This window comes from Ascaphus truei, chromosome 3 (genome assembly GCF_040206685.1).
Source record: "Ascaphus truei isolate aAscTru1 chromosome 3, aAscTru1.hap1, whole genome shotgun sequence".
NCBI classification, from domain to species: domain Eukaryota; kingdom Metazoa; phylum Chordata; class Amphibia; order Anura; family Ascaphidae; genus Ascaphus; species Ascaphus truei.
The window spans coordinates 208,777,587-208,793,641 of record NC_134485.1 but is presented as its reverse complement, the minus strand read 5'-3'; the positions used below and the strand labels follow the sequence as shown (position 1 = coordinate 208,793,641).

The following is a 16,055-nucleotide window of genomic DNA, read 5'->3' as shown; positions in this document are numbered from 1 at the left end:
ATATAGGAAGCTTTCAAACATCAGGATTGCAGATTCACTCCAATACTCTGTGAAGATGAAGAGAAATCAACGTTGTGCCAGCAGCACGTTTTCTGCTATGGTTTTCACATTATCTACTTATTAAGGGTCATATTGGAGCTTGGAAAGACGACAGTATTAACTAACCAGGCCAAAATAAGGAAAAATATAGTAATGGAGTTAAATAGACAAAATAAAAATCTGGAACTGACCTCACGTTCCCACTCAAGTGAGTGGGCCAAAAAGAGCTATATTTACCAAGCGTAAAACAAACTACAGCCATTCACATAAATGAGCTATAAAAAGATCCATCTTTACTAAGTCATGCTGGAAGGTGTTTTAAGGAGTAGCTTTGCTTAGGAGATATGGCGCTGAATGCCATATTGCAGACAGACTTTAACACAACAATATTTTCTTGACATACAGACATAGGGGCTTATTGATCACTAAGGCGCGATAGTGCTGATTCAGCAGTACCACAGGGAAAGTCCCATTCAAGTCAGTGTGACTTTCCGTGTGGTTGCACCAAATCAATACTACCGCACTTAATTGCATAAGCCTTGTGGAGTTCAACATTAAATAGAAATTACTGACCAGATCTGATTATTCCACATTATAGGCTAAAGCTGTAAAATTTCGGGCATTACTGAAATCCCTGCTCTCTGATTGGATAATGCCCGGAATTCTAACCAATCAGTAATGCCCAGAACTTTTGGCTGCTTGTAAAGTGTTTATTTCCAATGTGTTTATTTCCAGCCAATCAGCTTTCAGAACAGCTCTGAGACAAGGCAGGGGATTGGTCAGAAGGAAGAAACAGCTCTGAGACAGGGCAGGGGATTGGTCAGGAAGAAGCAGCAGGCTGTGACTCCTCCCCATCCCTCCGTGAACAGAGCTGACAGACTTTATTGAGAGAAGGGAGAGAGTGTAAAGTAAGTGTGTCTGCAATGTGTGTCTAGCTGCAATTTGTCTGTCTAGTGTGTAGCTGCATTTTGTGTGTTGAATGTGTGTGTAGCTGCAGTTTGTATGTGTGTGTAGCGGCAGTTTGTATGTGTGTGTAGCGGCAGTTTGTATGTGTGTGTAGCTGCAGTTTGTATGTGTGTGTAGCGGCAATTTGTATGTGTGTGTAGCGGCAGTTTGTATGTGTGTGTAGCTGCAGTTTGTATGTGTGTAGCAGCAGTGTTTGTAGCTGCAGTGTGTGTATGTAGCTGCAGAGTTGGTGTGTGTGTGTGTGTGTGTGTGTGTGTGTGTGTGTGTGTGTGTAGCAGTAGTGTGCGTGTGGTGCTGTTGTGTGTGTTTGTATGTGTGTTTGTGTGTGTGTTTGTGTGTTTGTGTGTGTGTGTGTTTGTGTGTGTGTGTAGCAGCAGAGTTTGGATGTAGCTACAGAGTGTGTGTGTGTGTGTGTACACAGAGGGGGCGGCAGTGTGTGGATATAGATAGCTGTAGTATAAGTGTATATAGAGGTGCTTTAATGTATTTACCATTTTAATTTAATAAAAATCTATGTAACTATACAAAAGTGTCTATTATTTAAGCCTACATTTAGCCTATAATAGTAATAATCCCCTCAGAACAGGGCATTACTGGCCAATAATGCCCTGGCTGGGTTAAAGTCCCTCGGCACTTCCAGCCAGGGCATTATTGGCCAGTAATGCCCTGTTCTGAGGGGATTATTACTTAATAATTGCATTCAAACAAAAATGATGAATACTGCAGTTCTTGTTTATAACCCCTCCCCTCCCACCCCGCCATAACATTAGTATGCAGAACATAAAGCAAAAACATTAGCATTGGCACATACTGAACTCTACGTCCTTCGTCTTGCGAACTCTAACGCCTTCAGGCTACTGCTTTCTGTTGCAATGTTGATGGCAAGTTCTCAGGAGCACGAATTATTTTCTTATTTTGTGTAGTTTATGTTTGTTGCACTTTGTATATTATAATTCAGTTTTCTATCGTCTATTTTTATAAAGTGCTGCTCACAGTGTTTGTGCTACATCAGCGGTGCGCAAACGGGGGGGGGAGGGGGGGAGAGCGGACGGTTGCAGAGGCCCTGCGCTCTTTCCCAAGGCATTTCATTTAATGCCGGGGGATCACGTGAGGCCTCAGCAACACTCCACTTACCTTGAGTCAGTCGGCTGTATGACGCGTCGCCATGGCAACAAGCAAGGTGGGGGGGGGGGGGGGGGGCGCAGCGCAAATAGTTTGTGCACCCCTGTGCTACATAATAAATATATACATAAGTGCAACAACAATAATCATATGCTTGGCTAAATACTCTCAAACTATCTCTGTCTATGCCACTAACTTACTCTGAATAACATAATGGACACTTTTATTCAGGAAAAGCCTGCAATGCATTGCTCCTAACCTAGATACACGCTGCTCTACAATACAGGTCATGCAGTGGTGTCATTTACACAGTTTGAAGTGTATTGCTTTAAATAACATCAGCATTCGCTAATTGGTCACCTATGTTGAGCGCATGAACAAATTGGCTCCCTAATGAATAGATAATGAGCACACATTTTTGGAACGTCTGAATAACAATACAATAGAAGTTTTTCTTAAAGGGCCCTTCCCTGAAATGAAGAGTGGAACGGATGGCCTACTCACCCGACAGGTCCAACTCCTTAGTTGAAGCCAAGTTGACCAGGCTCCAAGCCTCACTTCTCGCAGCAAGCACAAATTTGTGAGCACTGATATGTTGGTCTCCAACCGTTATCTTCAGATCGCTGAGGTAACACATGGGAAAAAATTACGGAGATCAGCATCTTATATGTGGAGTCACACAACTCAACACACCAAACTGCACCTAATAGTAGACAGTATAAATATTTCATCAGCATAATATATAACCACATGTATTCACTGAAGTTACTGCTCTTTGAAAGTAGACTTTTGAGGAAGGCAATATATATATATATATATATATATATATATATATATATATATATATATATATATATATATATCTTGGGGGTAGAACATAATGATCAAGATTCTCTCCATATAATGACTTTGAATCCATAACTGTATATAAAAGAGCATTACTGAGCATTAAAAAATAATAATAAAACAGTGGGGTTTAATAACTTATCACTCGTGTCGTTCTAAAAAAATAAAAAAATAATAATTGGCCAGAACAGCTGCTTTCAGAGCATATAGTTTTATTCCTAAATGGTACAATCTAAAAAATAAATTACTATATTCACTGCCAGTTTGATACTTGGGCCCAATTTAAGTATATCTTGTGCTGTAATTGTACACCAATTTACGCTTCCTAGTATGTGCAATCATATTATGTGTAGTGCTGTAAGGCCCAGGACACAAGCGTTTAATTCTCAGAATTTCAGTCATGGTAAAAAAATAAATAAATAACTGTCAAACAGACTAGAAGATTCCGCAGCCCACAGGGAACGTTCTTCCCCGATTATTTTTCTCATTTTTCTGACTGATGAAAAACAACTTGTTTCTTGACACAAACACTTCTAAGTGCTTTGCACTTCCCAAAGTGTCCAAAGAATATATGCACTGAAACATCTCTTGAATTGCATATCTAGTATTTCACGGTTTCAATTTTTATTTTGTCAATCTATTTATTTTCTGGGAATTTTTCCATGCTCAATTTCCCAACATTAAAAACTGGATAAAAAATAAAATAAAAAGAAATAATTAATTAATTAGATTTTTTCTACGTACACATTTTACTACAGTCCACATTAATAATTGTGTTAACCTAATGTTGATCACTGCTTTTAAATTAAGTCATTGGTTATATGTTTATTTGTTCTACAACAAGATTATATATATATATATATATATATATATATATATATGTTATAATATATGCAGCCTTTGATTACCTTTATTGAAAACTAATTACCTAAACTGACGATCGAATGGTTCTCCCGTGATCGATCAGCAAAAGCCTGATTCCAAGGGTTCACTAAATGGCCGCCTTTCCGTTTTAAATCAATCTTTCAGTCAGTGCAACTCAGCAGCTACAATGTATTCTTATATTATAAAAGGTAACATTATCTATTTTTAGCTCAAACTGCTGGGAACATTGGCAACAAATTATCACAGGAAAGTGTTACAAAGATCTTGCACTGATGGGGAGGTGGGCTAAAGCCTGCTATAGAAATCAAAGGGTGCTCAGTATATTAAAAATCATTAAAAATAGAATTCACTTTTTTTTAAAAATGTAGTAAGTATTATCTAATACCACAGGACTGATTTATATATATATATATATATATATATATATATATATATATATATATATATATATATAAACACCTATTTAGGATATTGTTTGGATTGCTCCTTTAAGGCATTAGAGTGCTTAGCAAAAATAAGTATCTGCAAAAAACTAAATTGTTTAGTGGAAAAAATCAAAACAATCCTGAAAACGCAGAACACCATGCATAAATAAATATCTAGAAACCTGTATGTCAGTTTATCAAAAGGAGTGGTTTGAACTGTGTAAAAGCCAAAAGGAAAAGAAAGGAATATGTGAAACCAAGAGACGCACAGTAGTAGGAGAGCTACACACAAGGCAGGGAGGGGTGTTGAGTGACTTCTTACCAAGCGTTTTAATTGAGTCATTTAATGCAATGCAACATTGAATTACAGAAACAAGCATACACACGTGCAGTTATGTATCAATATACAGTGATCCCCATGAATAACCGAGGGAAAATTAATTCCCTACTGTTAAAAAGTGGGGCATTTGAACGTAGATGTTCTGCAATAAATCTTAACACACTAAAGGAACAGAAATGAAGCTCAGTACTGTCCTTCCAGAGCTCTGGGAAATGGGGAATTAGAAATCTGGCTTTGGTCACGTCCTGTGATAAAATCCAGGATATTTCCGGAATGCTATACCGGAACGGACAAGAGCAACCAACTAGTGTAGAGATACCGCTAAGGAAACAGAGGAACTCACTCAGAAAACAAACGTTTGTTTTATGTGCAACAGTCAGCAATTTCAATCCATGCATTTACATGCACATATATAGATTACAAGACATTTCACTCTCTGTGGTGTGAGTTTGAATCACACCTACCTAAGGTAGTCCAACTCATTTTTTGCATCAGGTGGTGACATTGGGGGGAGATATATAGATATAGATATAGATATAGAGATATAGATATAGATATAGATATATACACACAGTGGTTGACAAATCACCAAAAAATCTACTCGCCACACAAAAAAATCTACTCGCCACCTAGTACCAAACGTGTGCTGCTTGGGTCAATATTTACTCGCCCGGGGGTTAAATCCACTCGCCCGGGGCGAGCAAATGTATAGGTTTGTCGAACACTGCATATACATATATATATATATATATATATATATATATATATATATATACACACACATACACACACACTTTGTTTTTCAATAAAGCAGCATTGTAGTGAGTGCTGCTTTAAGTACTCATCGGGATAAAAATGTATGTATTCTGCTTTGGCTTATACATTTATTTTCTCCTTTTTTTTTCACAGAGCTGAACTCATAAGAAATGCTAGAGTACTAGAAAGACGAAGTCTTTTAATACTCTCTGAGTGTTCTTGATAAATAAACCTGTTTCGTACCATCTTTCTCCATCTAACGTCATGTTCGGGGTACAACCGATATCAGCCATCCCAATAACCTGGTTTTGCCCTTGTTTTCCTCCATATATGAAAAGCGGTTATTATATGTAGATTTTCTTGGATTTATGGCAAACCAGTAACATGGATTACATTGACCAGCATACAGGAAGCAAAGAACAAAAATGTATTAACAAACAAGACACCATCATGTGATTATGCACGTTTTGTTTATTTTGAAATGAACATTATGGGGTCTTCAGCTTTTTTTTTTTTTTTTTTGGTAATACATTTTCTACTGTATGGTAGTCATTTTAACCGAATTTATGCATGTTTGTTCTTTATTGCCTTTTCGACCTCTGCTTACATCTGGATACACACACACACACACACACACACACACACACACACACACACACACACACACACACACACACACACACACACACACACGTTGGTGTGAAAACAGTGCAAAAATAAGACTATAGCGTTAATATCTTACCCTTTCAGCATGATCTGCTCTTTAATATAAATTTAAAAAAATGGTTTTAATGTTAAAATCATGATTTTCTTCCTCTCTAGCTTCTGAGGTTACCATGATAAGCCTTATGACTGCAGTGCGGTCTGGGGCGGAGTTCCATGTTAACCTCCCGCTTCTCTCCTAAGCTGTAACGATGCTCGTCTCATGCAGGAAACGGACCCGCAGGGCTGAGGTAGAAATATGAAAGAACCGATCTGAGCCGAGGGACAGTGTCCTGATAGAGTAGTGAGTCGTAAGCCGAAGGTCAGGGCTGGCAACAGAGTTGCGTAGTCGGTGAGAATGCAGAGGTCGAGGCAGACGGAAGACAGGGGTGGTCGAGGTACGTAGCCAGGTCTGGTAACGAGGAAGACAAAAGGTGTGTTGCATGTATTCAACATGAACTGAAACTTTGCTCGGCAACTTCCTGCTTACAGGGCTGTCCTTTTATAGGAAGCTGCCAGGAGCAAAAATGAAGGATCCTGCCACAGATGGTGAGCAAGAGCAAAATCCCAGTCCAGATTCAGAAAACCCGGGACGGATTTTGCAAAACCTCATAGTAACCCCCCTCCAGAATCGATCTCCGGATGATTTAACCCGGGCTTGTCGGGGAACCTCCGGTGGAAACCTTGGATCAAGGAGGAAGCGTGGACATCACTAGCCTTCACCCAAGAATTCTCCTCTGGACTATATCCACTCAAAGATACAAGGTACTGGAGACTGCCTCAAGACCTACGGCAATCCAGGATCCAACGAGTTACATACTCCACTTGGCCATCTACTGGAACCGGGCATGGGAGGGTGGGAGCAGAAGAGCAGTTGTTGCAGGCCACTGCCTTTTAGGAGAGACACATGTAAGACCGGAGGAATCTTTAGGGCATCTGGTAACGTCAATTTAAACGTGACTGGGTTTACTTGTTTCGCAATCTTATAGCGACCTATGAACCTGGGCCCGAGCTTCAGGGAAGGACTCTTCAGATGTATGTTCCTCGTAGATAACCATACGAGATCTCAAAGCTGGAACTGTGGGGCTGGTTGCCGACACTCATCCGCGTGATCCTTCTGCATAAGGGAGGCTTTCGTTACGTTGGCATGAATCCTCCTCCAGAGAGTCTTTAGATCCTGGACCTTGTCTTCCGCAGCGGGACTTCCAGATATGTAGGTGGACGATGAAAGAGTAGAAGAAACTGCCGAAATAGTCTGAGAGGGTGTAATGGCTCCTGAAAACAAGTAGATTGGGTCATTGAATGCCTGATGCGGTGGTATCCCCTCGGTTTGCTTCTTGTTGAAAACTTCGCCAAAATCCTGGTGTGCGAGGGTAAGGCCATTGGCGAGAAATACAGACGACAATGGTAAGTCAGAGCTGGCACGAGATACAGACAAGCAAGTCCCATGACATTGCTGGCCCCAGGAGGTCACTTGCCCCGTTAACCAGTCGACAGTAGGGTTGTGGGCACGCAACTCAGGGAGACCTAATACTATAGGTGCTGAGGGTGCGTTGATCATCATGTAAGGGAGTAGCTCCTTATGTAGAACTTCGATGTTCACCCAGGGGAAGGGAATCCTGGATGATAGTACCGGGTCCTAGGAGTCTTCCGTCTATCGCCACAATCTCTAACGGAATCTCCAAAGAGCGAAGGGGAATTGCTTGCTGTTTGGCGAACGAAAGATTGAGGAAGTTACCAGCTGCTCCAGAATCCACGAAGGCCTGAGTAGAGACTGAAGCCGAACACCATCAGAGGGAAACCGGTAGAAGAATCAGGGAAGGCACAGAGGGAGGAGGGATGGTAGCGATATCCAGCGAATGTTCTTCCAACTTCACTGGACACAGGCATTTTCCCGGCCCCGCGATGATCAGGCAGTTACGGATCTGGTGGTCCCGGGACCCACAATACAGGCACAACCCCAAGGTATGCCTCCTGCTTCTCTCCTTTTGTGACAGTCTGGTAGTACCCAGCTCATGGGCTCGTCATCTGGAGGAGACGGAGAAACGAAATTTGGGGCCAACCAAGTCGTCGGGCTCCTAACAGCACGGCACTTCTCAGACAGGCGTTCTTGCATTCTGAGATCGATACGTATGCCAAGAGAAAATTAACTCCTCAAGGTCCTTAGGGAGCTCCCGACTGGTTAGCTCATCTTTTAAGTACTCCGAGAGTTTCTGCCAAAAGGCTGCTACTTGAGCTTCATTATTCCAGCCGGTCTCAGCCGCAAGGGTACGAAACTCAATGGAGTATTGGCCTACCGTGCGAGTTCCCTGACAAATCCGCAGGAGTGAAGCTGAAGCAGAAGATACACGTTCGGGAGTGTCAAACACCAATTTGAACGACGGATGAAAGCAGTAGAGTCGATGATCAGGGGCGATTCCCCCTCCCAGAGTAGGGAGGACCAAGCCAGTGCCTCATCAGTGAGAAGAGAAATGATGTAGGCCACCCGGGCTCGGTGCGTGACGAACATGGACGGTTGTAATTTAAATTGGATAGAGCATTGATTAAGGAATCCCCTGCATGCCATAGGGTCACCCCCATATTGTAGAGAAGTCGGGATCCGAGGTTCCCCGCCCGATTGCTGGAGATAACGGAAGCGGTATTGGAACCGCATCTGCAGCCTTCAAGTTCGGCTGATGGGTGAAACTTGACCTGGCAACTTCCTGCTTACAGGGCTGTCCTTTAAAGGAAGCTGCCAGGAGCAAAAATGGAGGATCCTGTCACAGAGGGCGAGCTAGAGCAAAATCCCAGTCCGGACTCAGAAAACCCAGGACAGATTTTGCAAAACCTCATATAAGTGGAGCATCAGATTTTTAAAGCTTAAGTGTCTTGCTATCGAACCTCACGCCTCTAGAATGAGGCTAGACCCAAACATTGCAGGTTTCAGTGAGAAAACAAATTAATCTTAACCACCTCGCTGATGACATTCTAGTCCCCATCACGAAACCTCAGATGTGACTTCTCAACCTATAAAGCCTCTTCCCATCCTACATAGCCTAGTAAGCAAATTTTAAACTCCGGGACACTGAATGTCAACCTGCTTCTCGAAACTGCAAAATGTATCAAATCAATTTCGCCTTCATGTGGTAGAAGAGTCTTTAACTTACCTCTGGGTTAAGATTACCATCTCATATAACACACTGTACCTGGCCAACTAAGCCTACATAATAAAAGAACTGGAAAATACTGTATAACCTGGATTGGGAGAAAATATTCAGTTGAGATGACCCTACTGCTGAGTTTCTTAGGCTGCGGCCCGCTGCCTGCGCAGCACGCGCGCCTGTGAGGCAGGCGGCGCGTGCAGCCAAGTTCCCCGGTCTGCAGAGAGCTGCAGTGGGAAAGACAGGGGGGGGGGGGGCGGTGACCGCGACGACACTCGGCAGGATCGCCCTCATTGGCTGAGCCGCCGGGGGCGTGGCCTAGCACGCCGTCGCAACTCCTGATCTCAATTTTCTTGAGAGCAGGAGTTTGTTGGCACAGCACGGCGGCCCCCCTCGCAACGGGCCTGGCCCCATTGTGGGGCGGCTCTTATCCCTGCATCGTCCGCCACACGGCACAGCAGTAGCCAGCGGGGACCTGGCTTTATACCACTTTAGATCAAAGTCAGTCCCACTGCTAATCAGGCGACCTTCAGACCTTGCTACGGAATATTCATTATTTTATATAGGCCGGCAAAAAGCCCAGAGCCAGCCAGCGTGCCCTGGCTCTTCCAAGAGAAGCAGGGAACCTAGCCATGACTAATTTGCTCGTCTACTACAGAGCAGAACAAATCACCTTATGGAACGCACCATGCAACACAATAAGATGGGTTGACTTTGACAATTCCCCTAACTACTAACGCTAGATTATTTAACTTGGTTAAACAAAAAAAAACAAAAAAATTTAAAAAGCGCTCCACCTCTATAAAGCACTAATTATCATGTATCCCCTTGGTGCACTCAAAACTAACTTTGATTACAAGCAACATGACTCCCTTGCACAATAACTGAGCTTTCACCTCGGGCCATAATGATAGACACTTTAGTTTGTGGCAAAAGAATTGTATCCTTAGGGTAAGATATGATTGATGGGCGTGGAATTACAACATTTGAGACCTTAAAAGGAGAAACTTCAAATCCCCAACTCTGATGTTCCGCTATTAACAGCCAAGACACTTTATATTATCGGCCCCCCCCTATAACTCATTTTGAAGGGACCTTATACCAGTCCATCTGCAGACACAACCCGCTTACCAAAAGTATGACTTATTTACTATACAAGAACTACTTCACATAAGACATAACACCAATCCGACCCACATTAAACACTGGGAAAGGGACTTGGGAATCTCCTTAGATTCTGACAACTAGGAAGAGATATGGGAAACTCAAATAGATCAACAATGTAATAAAAGAAGAACAGTTACAAACTGCTTTGCAGATGGTATTACATCCTGGGGAAAGCATTTTCAACAAAATCCCCGCTGTGCTTCAGAAACGGAGGAATAGTTGGTACATGTATGCACATACACTACTGTATAGTGGGAGTGCCCGTTTGAACATTTGGGACCACAATATTTGCACAAACTAAGTAACCTGACCATCAGACCTACTTTAAAGTCAGACCCAGCAATAGCACTCCTTAATAAAAAGCCCCCCGCCCCATAATTACAAAAAACTAGCAAAAAACTTTTGACTCAAATATTGTCAGCTACATATGTTGCATTGCTGCTTCCACATGATAACAACCTGCTCCTGTCCATAATGTCACTAAAAATAAAATCAACCAAATAAAGGTCAATGGACAACTCACAGCTTTCCTTAATGGCACCCCTGTCACATTCCAGTTGGTTTTGGAGCCCTACTGACACTGATAGACAATGATAGCCCGTAGTAGGAACGTCTTAACCCTATAATCTTCACACTTTGAATCTGAACTTCTAAGTAAATTGTGAAAGTAATGCCAGATTAAGACAGTGGTCATTCTTCCCACACATTAGTTGAGGTCTGTTGGACGACCGGTCCGAACTAGTCAATGACCGACTAGTAAATGTTAAGATGCATCTGTTTTTTCTTCCTTTATGTATGATTTATAAGCATTTTTTTTTCATTTTCCAACTTAATTTTTTTAAGTGTTCCCTAATTCCACACCACACCCCTTCTTTTTTCTATAACCCCGCCCCTTCCCCCCAACTGCATACATCACAAAAAAATGTAAAATGAAAATAAAATTTAAAAATAAAAAAAAAGTGTTGGAAATGGCAAGAAATTATCTAATAAAAGAAAAAAAATATACAGTAGAGATCAGTATGGACTGCTGTTTTAAAACACTCATTGCTAGAAAGAAACATTTTATAGGCACCCATGACCAATGCTAATTGCTTAGTTATTTTTTCTGGGTGACAGCAACTTGTGGACATATGAGACTACATAACCTCAAGAAAGCAGTTATGGGCCATTAGTTTTTCCTAGCGGGCTCCTAAAAACTAGAATATTTGCCAGGCTTATTAAAAGCAATGTAATGTTGTCCTCTTCAGGATGATATGGGTTAAATGCCAAGAGAAATCACTTGTAAACAGTGGAAAATACAGGAACCAGTGAGAGAGCATGAGTGGTGCGGTGCTGTGAATTGATGCATGAGACTTCCATCCTGAAAGTCTGTGGGGATTCATGCTGAGTGGAAGACACAGCTTCTTGTTCCCTTTCTCTTGTGAATGCTCCCTGCCCCCAAAACTCAGAAAGGAGTCCCTGGGGAAGAGGGAAGAACGTGTGGGGAATTTTATGTAAGGTCTTGTTAAGCTTTTATACATCGGCTACTTATGTACCATTTTTTAACTCAAAGGAGCTCAGTGAGTAAAGACACTGACTGGCACCGAGTTTGGAGCAGGGGAACTCGGTTCAATTCCCGGTGTCAACTGCTTGTGACCTTGGGCAAGTCACTTTATCACCAAAAACATAGATTGTAAGGTCCACGGGGCAGGGACCTGTGCCTGCAAAATGTCTCTGTAAAGCGCTACATAAAACTAGCAGCGATATAAAAAAAAAAATGTAAAAAAAAAAAAGGAATCTCATCTCAGCTGGAATTAACCATTTCAGTCACTGATTTGATGGGCAGTTGAGTTCAGAGCAAATGTATCCTTTATGTGGCATATGATCTCAAATAACGAGGAACAGGAAGGCTTACACATCATATTAACTGAAAATAAAATAGATATTGATGTGTAACTTTTAGAATAATTTAACTTTTAGGATAATTAAAGAGCATTAGGGGGAGAATTCATGCATGCTTAATTAAAATAGTGCAACAAAGTAACTATCATGGTTAAAACCGAAGTATAGGTATTTCAGCAGAAAAGAACGACAGAGAACCCATTTAAAGAAAAAAAATATATTGATGGGCATCAGAAATTAAATTCCTTAATTAGGTAAAAGTCACAAAAATAATTCCCTCGTATTCGAGACAGGCCCCTATTAAATAAGCAAACTTCCCTGCACTGCGATCCTTTTAGTCCCCTTTGTTGGAATGGAGCTGTACGCAGGGGAAAGACGGCCTCCCAGCACATTGAGTAGAAGAGGTGGAGTAACGCACGGTTTACCACTTTCATTCATTTGTTTCTGACTATGCCAAATGAAGGCCATAGATCTTTATCATCCTTACACCATTGCACAGTATAAACAAGGGAACAATGCTCAATCATTATGTCCTTTATCACGGGCAGTCCAATGTGATCAGATTGCTTCAGTCCGCTAAATATACAATATAGAGTATATGTCGATACTGCTAAACTTATTTAATTGTTTGCCCATTTATCACTCAATGCTGCTAAAACAAGATCTCATTACTTGTAACACTAACCTGTATTTACACTTGCAAATACTGTATGGTAACATTTTATACTGTTTTGCTAAATTAACAGCAGTTTATGTAGATTGTTATTGCTGTTTTGACAGGCATAACAATATAAAATATATCACCTCTAGAATGTGTGTTTCTGCTGTGTGTTTTGTTGGTGTAGAGGGGGAGCTGCAGTGTGTGTGTCTTCAGTGTGTGTTTTGTGGGTGGAGGAGGGGTGGAGAGTGTTTTGTTGGTGTGTGTGTCTGCAGTGTGTGGGTTTACAGGGGGCTGTAGTGGGTGTAGGGAGGGGGCTGCTGGTGTGTGTTTTGTGTATGTAGAGGTGGCAGAGTCTGTTTTGTTGATTTGTGTACATCTCTGCAGTTTGTGTTTTGTAGGTGCAGAGGGGGGCTGCAGTGTGTGTTTTGTAGGTGAAGGAGGGGTGCAGAGTGGTGTGTGTCTGTGTGTGTCTGCAGTGTGTGGGTTTACATGGGGGCTGCAGTGGGTGTAGAGGGGGCTGCAGTGTGTTTTGTGGGTGAAGGAGGGGCGCAAAGTGTTGTGTGTGCACGTCTGCAGTGTGGGTTTACATGGGGGCTGCAGTGGGTGTAGAGGGGGGCTGCTAGTGTGTGTTATGTGGGTGTAGAGGGTACTGCAGTGTGTGTGTGTGTGTGTGTGTGTGTGTGTGTGTGTGTGTGTGTGTGTGTGTGTGTGTGTAGATGGTGGAGGAGGGCTGCAGAGTGTGTTTTGGTGTGTGTGTCTGTTTGTGGGTGTAGAGGGGGGACTGCTGTATGTGTTTTGTGAGTGTAGAGGGTGGAGGAGGGCTGCAGTGTGTTTTGTGGGTGTAGAGGTGGGGGCTGCACAGTGTGTAGGGGGGACTACAGAGTGTGTTTGTCTATATAGAGGGGGGGGGTTGCAGAATGCTGTGTGTATGTACAATTTCCTTTTAATAAACTTAAATTAAAAATAAGCCTACATTTAGCCTATAATAGTAATAATCCCCTCAGATCAGGGCATTACTGGCCAATAATGCCCTGGCTGGGTTAAAGTCCCTCGGCTTCGCCTCGGGCCTTCAACTCTTCCAGCCAGGGCATTATTGGCCAGTAATGCCCTGTTCTTCGGGGATTATTACTTAACTATTGTATGTCAAAGTGGCACAAAGAAAATTACACATTTCTCTGGAAACCATGGGGTCCCCCATAAAAACAGCAGCCGAGATTGCACCTTGAAAGTGCTCAGGAAGAGAGTGGAGTTCTGCTCTATATATGTTTGCCACTGCTTATCTATGATGAAAGTGGATTTTTGTGGATGAAAAAAAATTTGCCATATTTTGCAGGGCAAACGGCATCATGGAAAACAAATACAAAAAAAACTCTTCACCGCTCCCAAATTCGCTAGCAAATTATTATTGAAATTCTTCATTTTCATCCTGTCTTATAACAAAGGAGTCATTTAGTTGCATCTTTTGATCAAAAAATGATTCACGCCTGTAGGTCTGAGGTCACCGTATTTGGTTTTGCCAAAGTGCATTCTGGTCAAAATGATCTTTGATTTAAACATACATGCAGGCACTGTGACCCCTCATGTATTGAAGGGGCAAAAAAACAGTTGCACTATAATAAGTAGGCATGAAGAATTAGACAGGCATTGTCTATCTGACACACATTACCCAATTAAGGAAACTGAAAAGCAAATACAGTCCAAGATAGCATATTCTGAACAACAAATCTTGGTTCATCCAGTTTTAGAGACGCATAAACATAATTTGTCCTACTGATGGAAAAGATTATTCAGTTGAAACTATGCTCCCAAAAAATACTAGTGTGTGGATAGGACGGGCCCAGATGTAGCAAGCTTCATTGCTCTCCATGGTTTGATATTTTGCATCAGCATTTCCATTGGATTCTGTACCAACTCTGAGATATTCTGAGTTATATTGGGATATGTCGCGTTATCTGTTGAAACAATGCAACTCACTACACGTGTGTGTGTGTGTGTGTGTGTGTGTGTGTGTGTGTGTGTGTGTGTGTGTGTGTGTGTGTGTGTGTGTGTGTGTGTGTGTGTATATATATATATATATGTATGCAAGAGAAAAAGAAAGGACCCCGCGTCCACAAGACATATAAACACAGCTAAATACCGACACTGGATGTATCCAAAATACAGTGATGGGTCGGTGGTGCTATAAGGGCAGTTAGATAGGATGAGAGAGAAAAGAAGGCCCTAAAAAAGCACTCTAGTATGTGTATTAGTACAAATCACATAATGTTTATTAATGTATTGTCACAGAACAAAAATGGTTAAAACAAAGCACAGAAATGGTTAAAATACAGCATGGATCCCCTGTTCATTACAAAGCTAGACACATCCTCCAAACAAATGCCCAAAATACACTCAGATAGTATTCTGAAATGCTTGACAAGGTAAACCAGGTGTGACACCCAAAAGGCTAAATAGTCACGGCTAGGGCTATGTGGTCATCTGCAAAAAATCAAATATGCCTACTTTCCCCTGCAATATAGGGTTTGTCTGAGTCGACACAGAGTAGCAAGTGAATGACAGCAGAGATACACAATATACAGCCTGCAAAGCACATATAAGCCTATAGCTGAAATGAGTGATACGTCACCTATGGTCAGGTACAATGTGGTCGGTGCATGAGGGGGGAAACAAGGAGAGATGCTAGAGCATGGTAATGTGACCCAGAGAGGGGACAAACCAGGGGATCCTGCCTGCTAGACCTGCTCCTACGCGTTTCGGCACACTGCCCTCTCCCAGTAGAAGGCAGTGTGCCGAAACGCGTAGGAGCAGGTCTAGCAGGCAGGATCCCCTGGTTTGTCCCCTCTCTGGGTCACATTACCATGCTCTAGCATCTCTCCTTGTTTCCCCCCTCATGCACCGACCACATTGTACCTGACCATAGGTGACGTATCACTCATTTCAGCTATAGGCTTATATGTGCTTTGCAGGCTGTATATTGTGTATCTCTGCTGTCACTCACTTGCTACTCTGTGTCGACTCAGACAAACCCTATATTGCAGGGGAAAGTAGGCATATTTGATTTTTTGCAGATGACCACATAGCCCTAGCCGTGACTATTTAGCCTTTTGGGTGTCACACCTGGTTTA

The 16,055-nt window shown here is 42.2% G+C and overlaps 1 protein-coding gene across 1 annotated transcript in view; it reads right to left on the bottom strand.

Moving 5' to 3' along the window:
* ANKFY1 (ankyrin repeat and FYVE domain containing 1) overlaps positions 1-16,055 on the bottom strand; it is a 70,114-nt gene that overhangs the window by 39,127 nt on the left and 14,932 nt on the right. Inside the window, exon 3 of the mRNA XM_075589986.1 lies at positions 2,632-2,750. Within this exon, the coding sequence (XP_075446101.1) occupies positions 2,632-2,750 (119 nt within the window). The remainder of the gene's footprint in view (positions 1-2,631; positions 2,751-16,055) is intronic.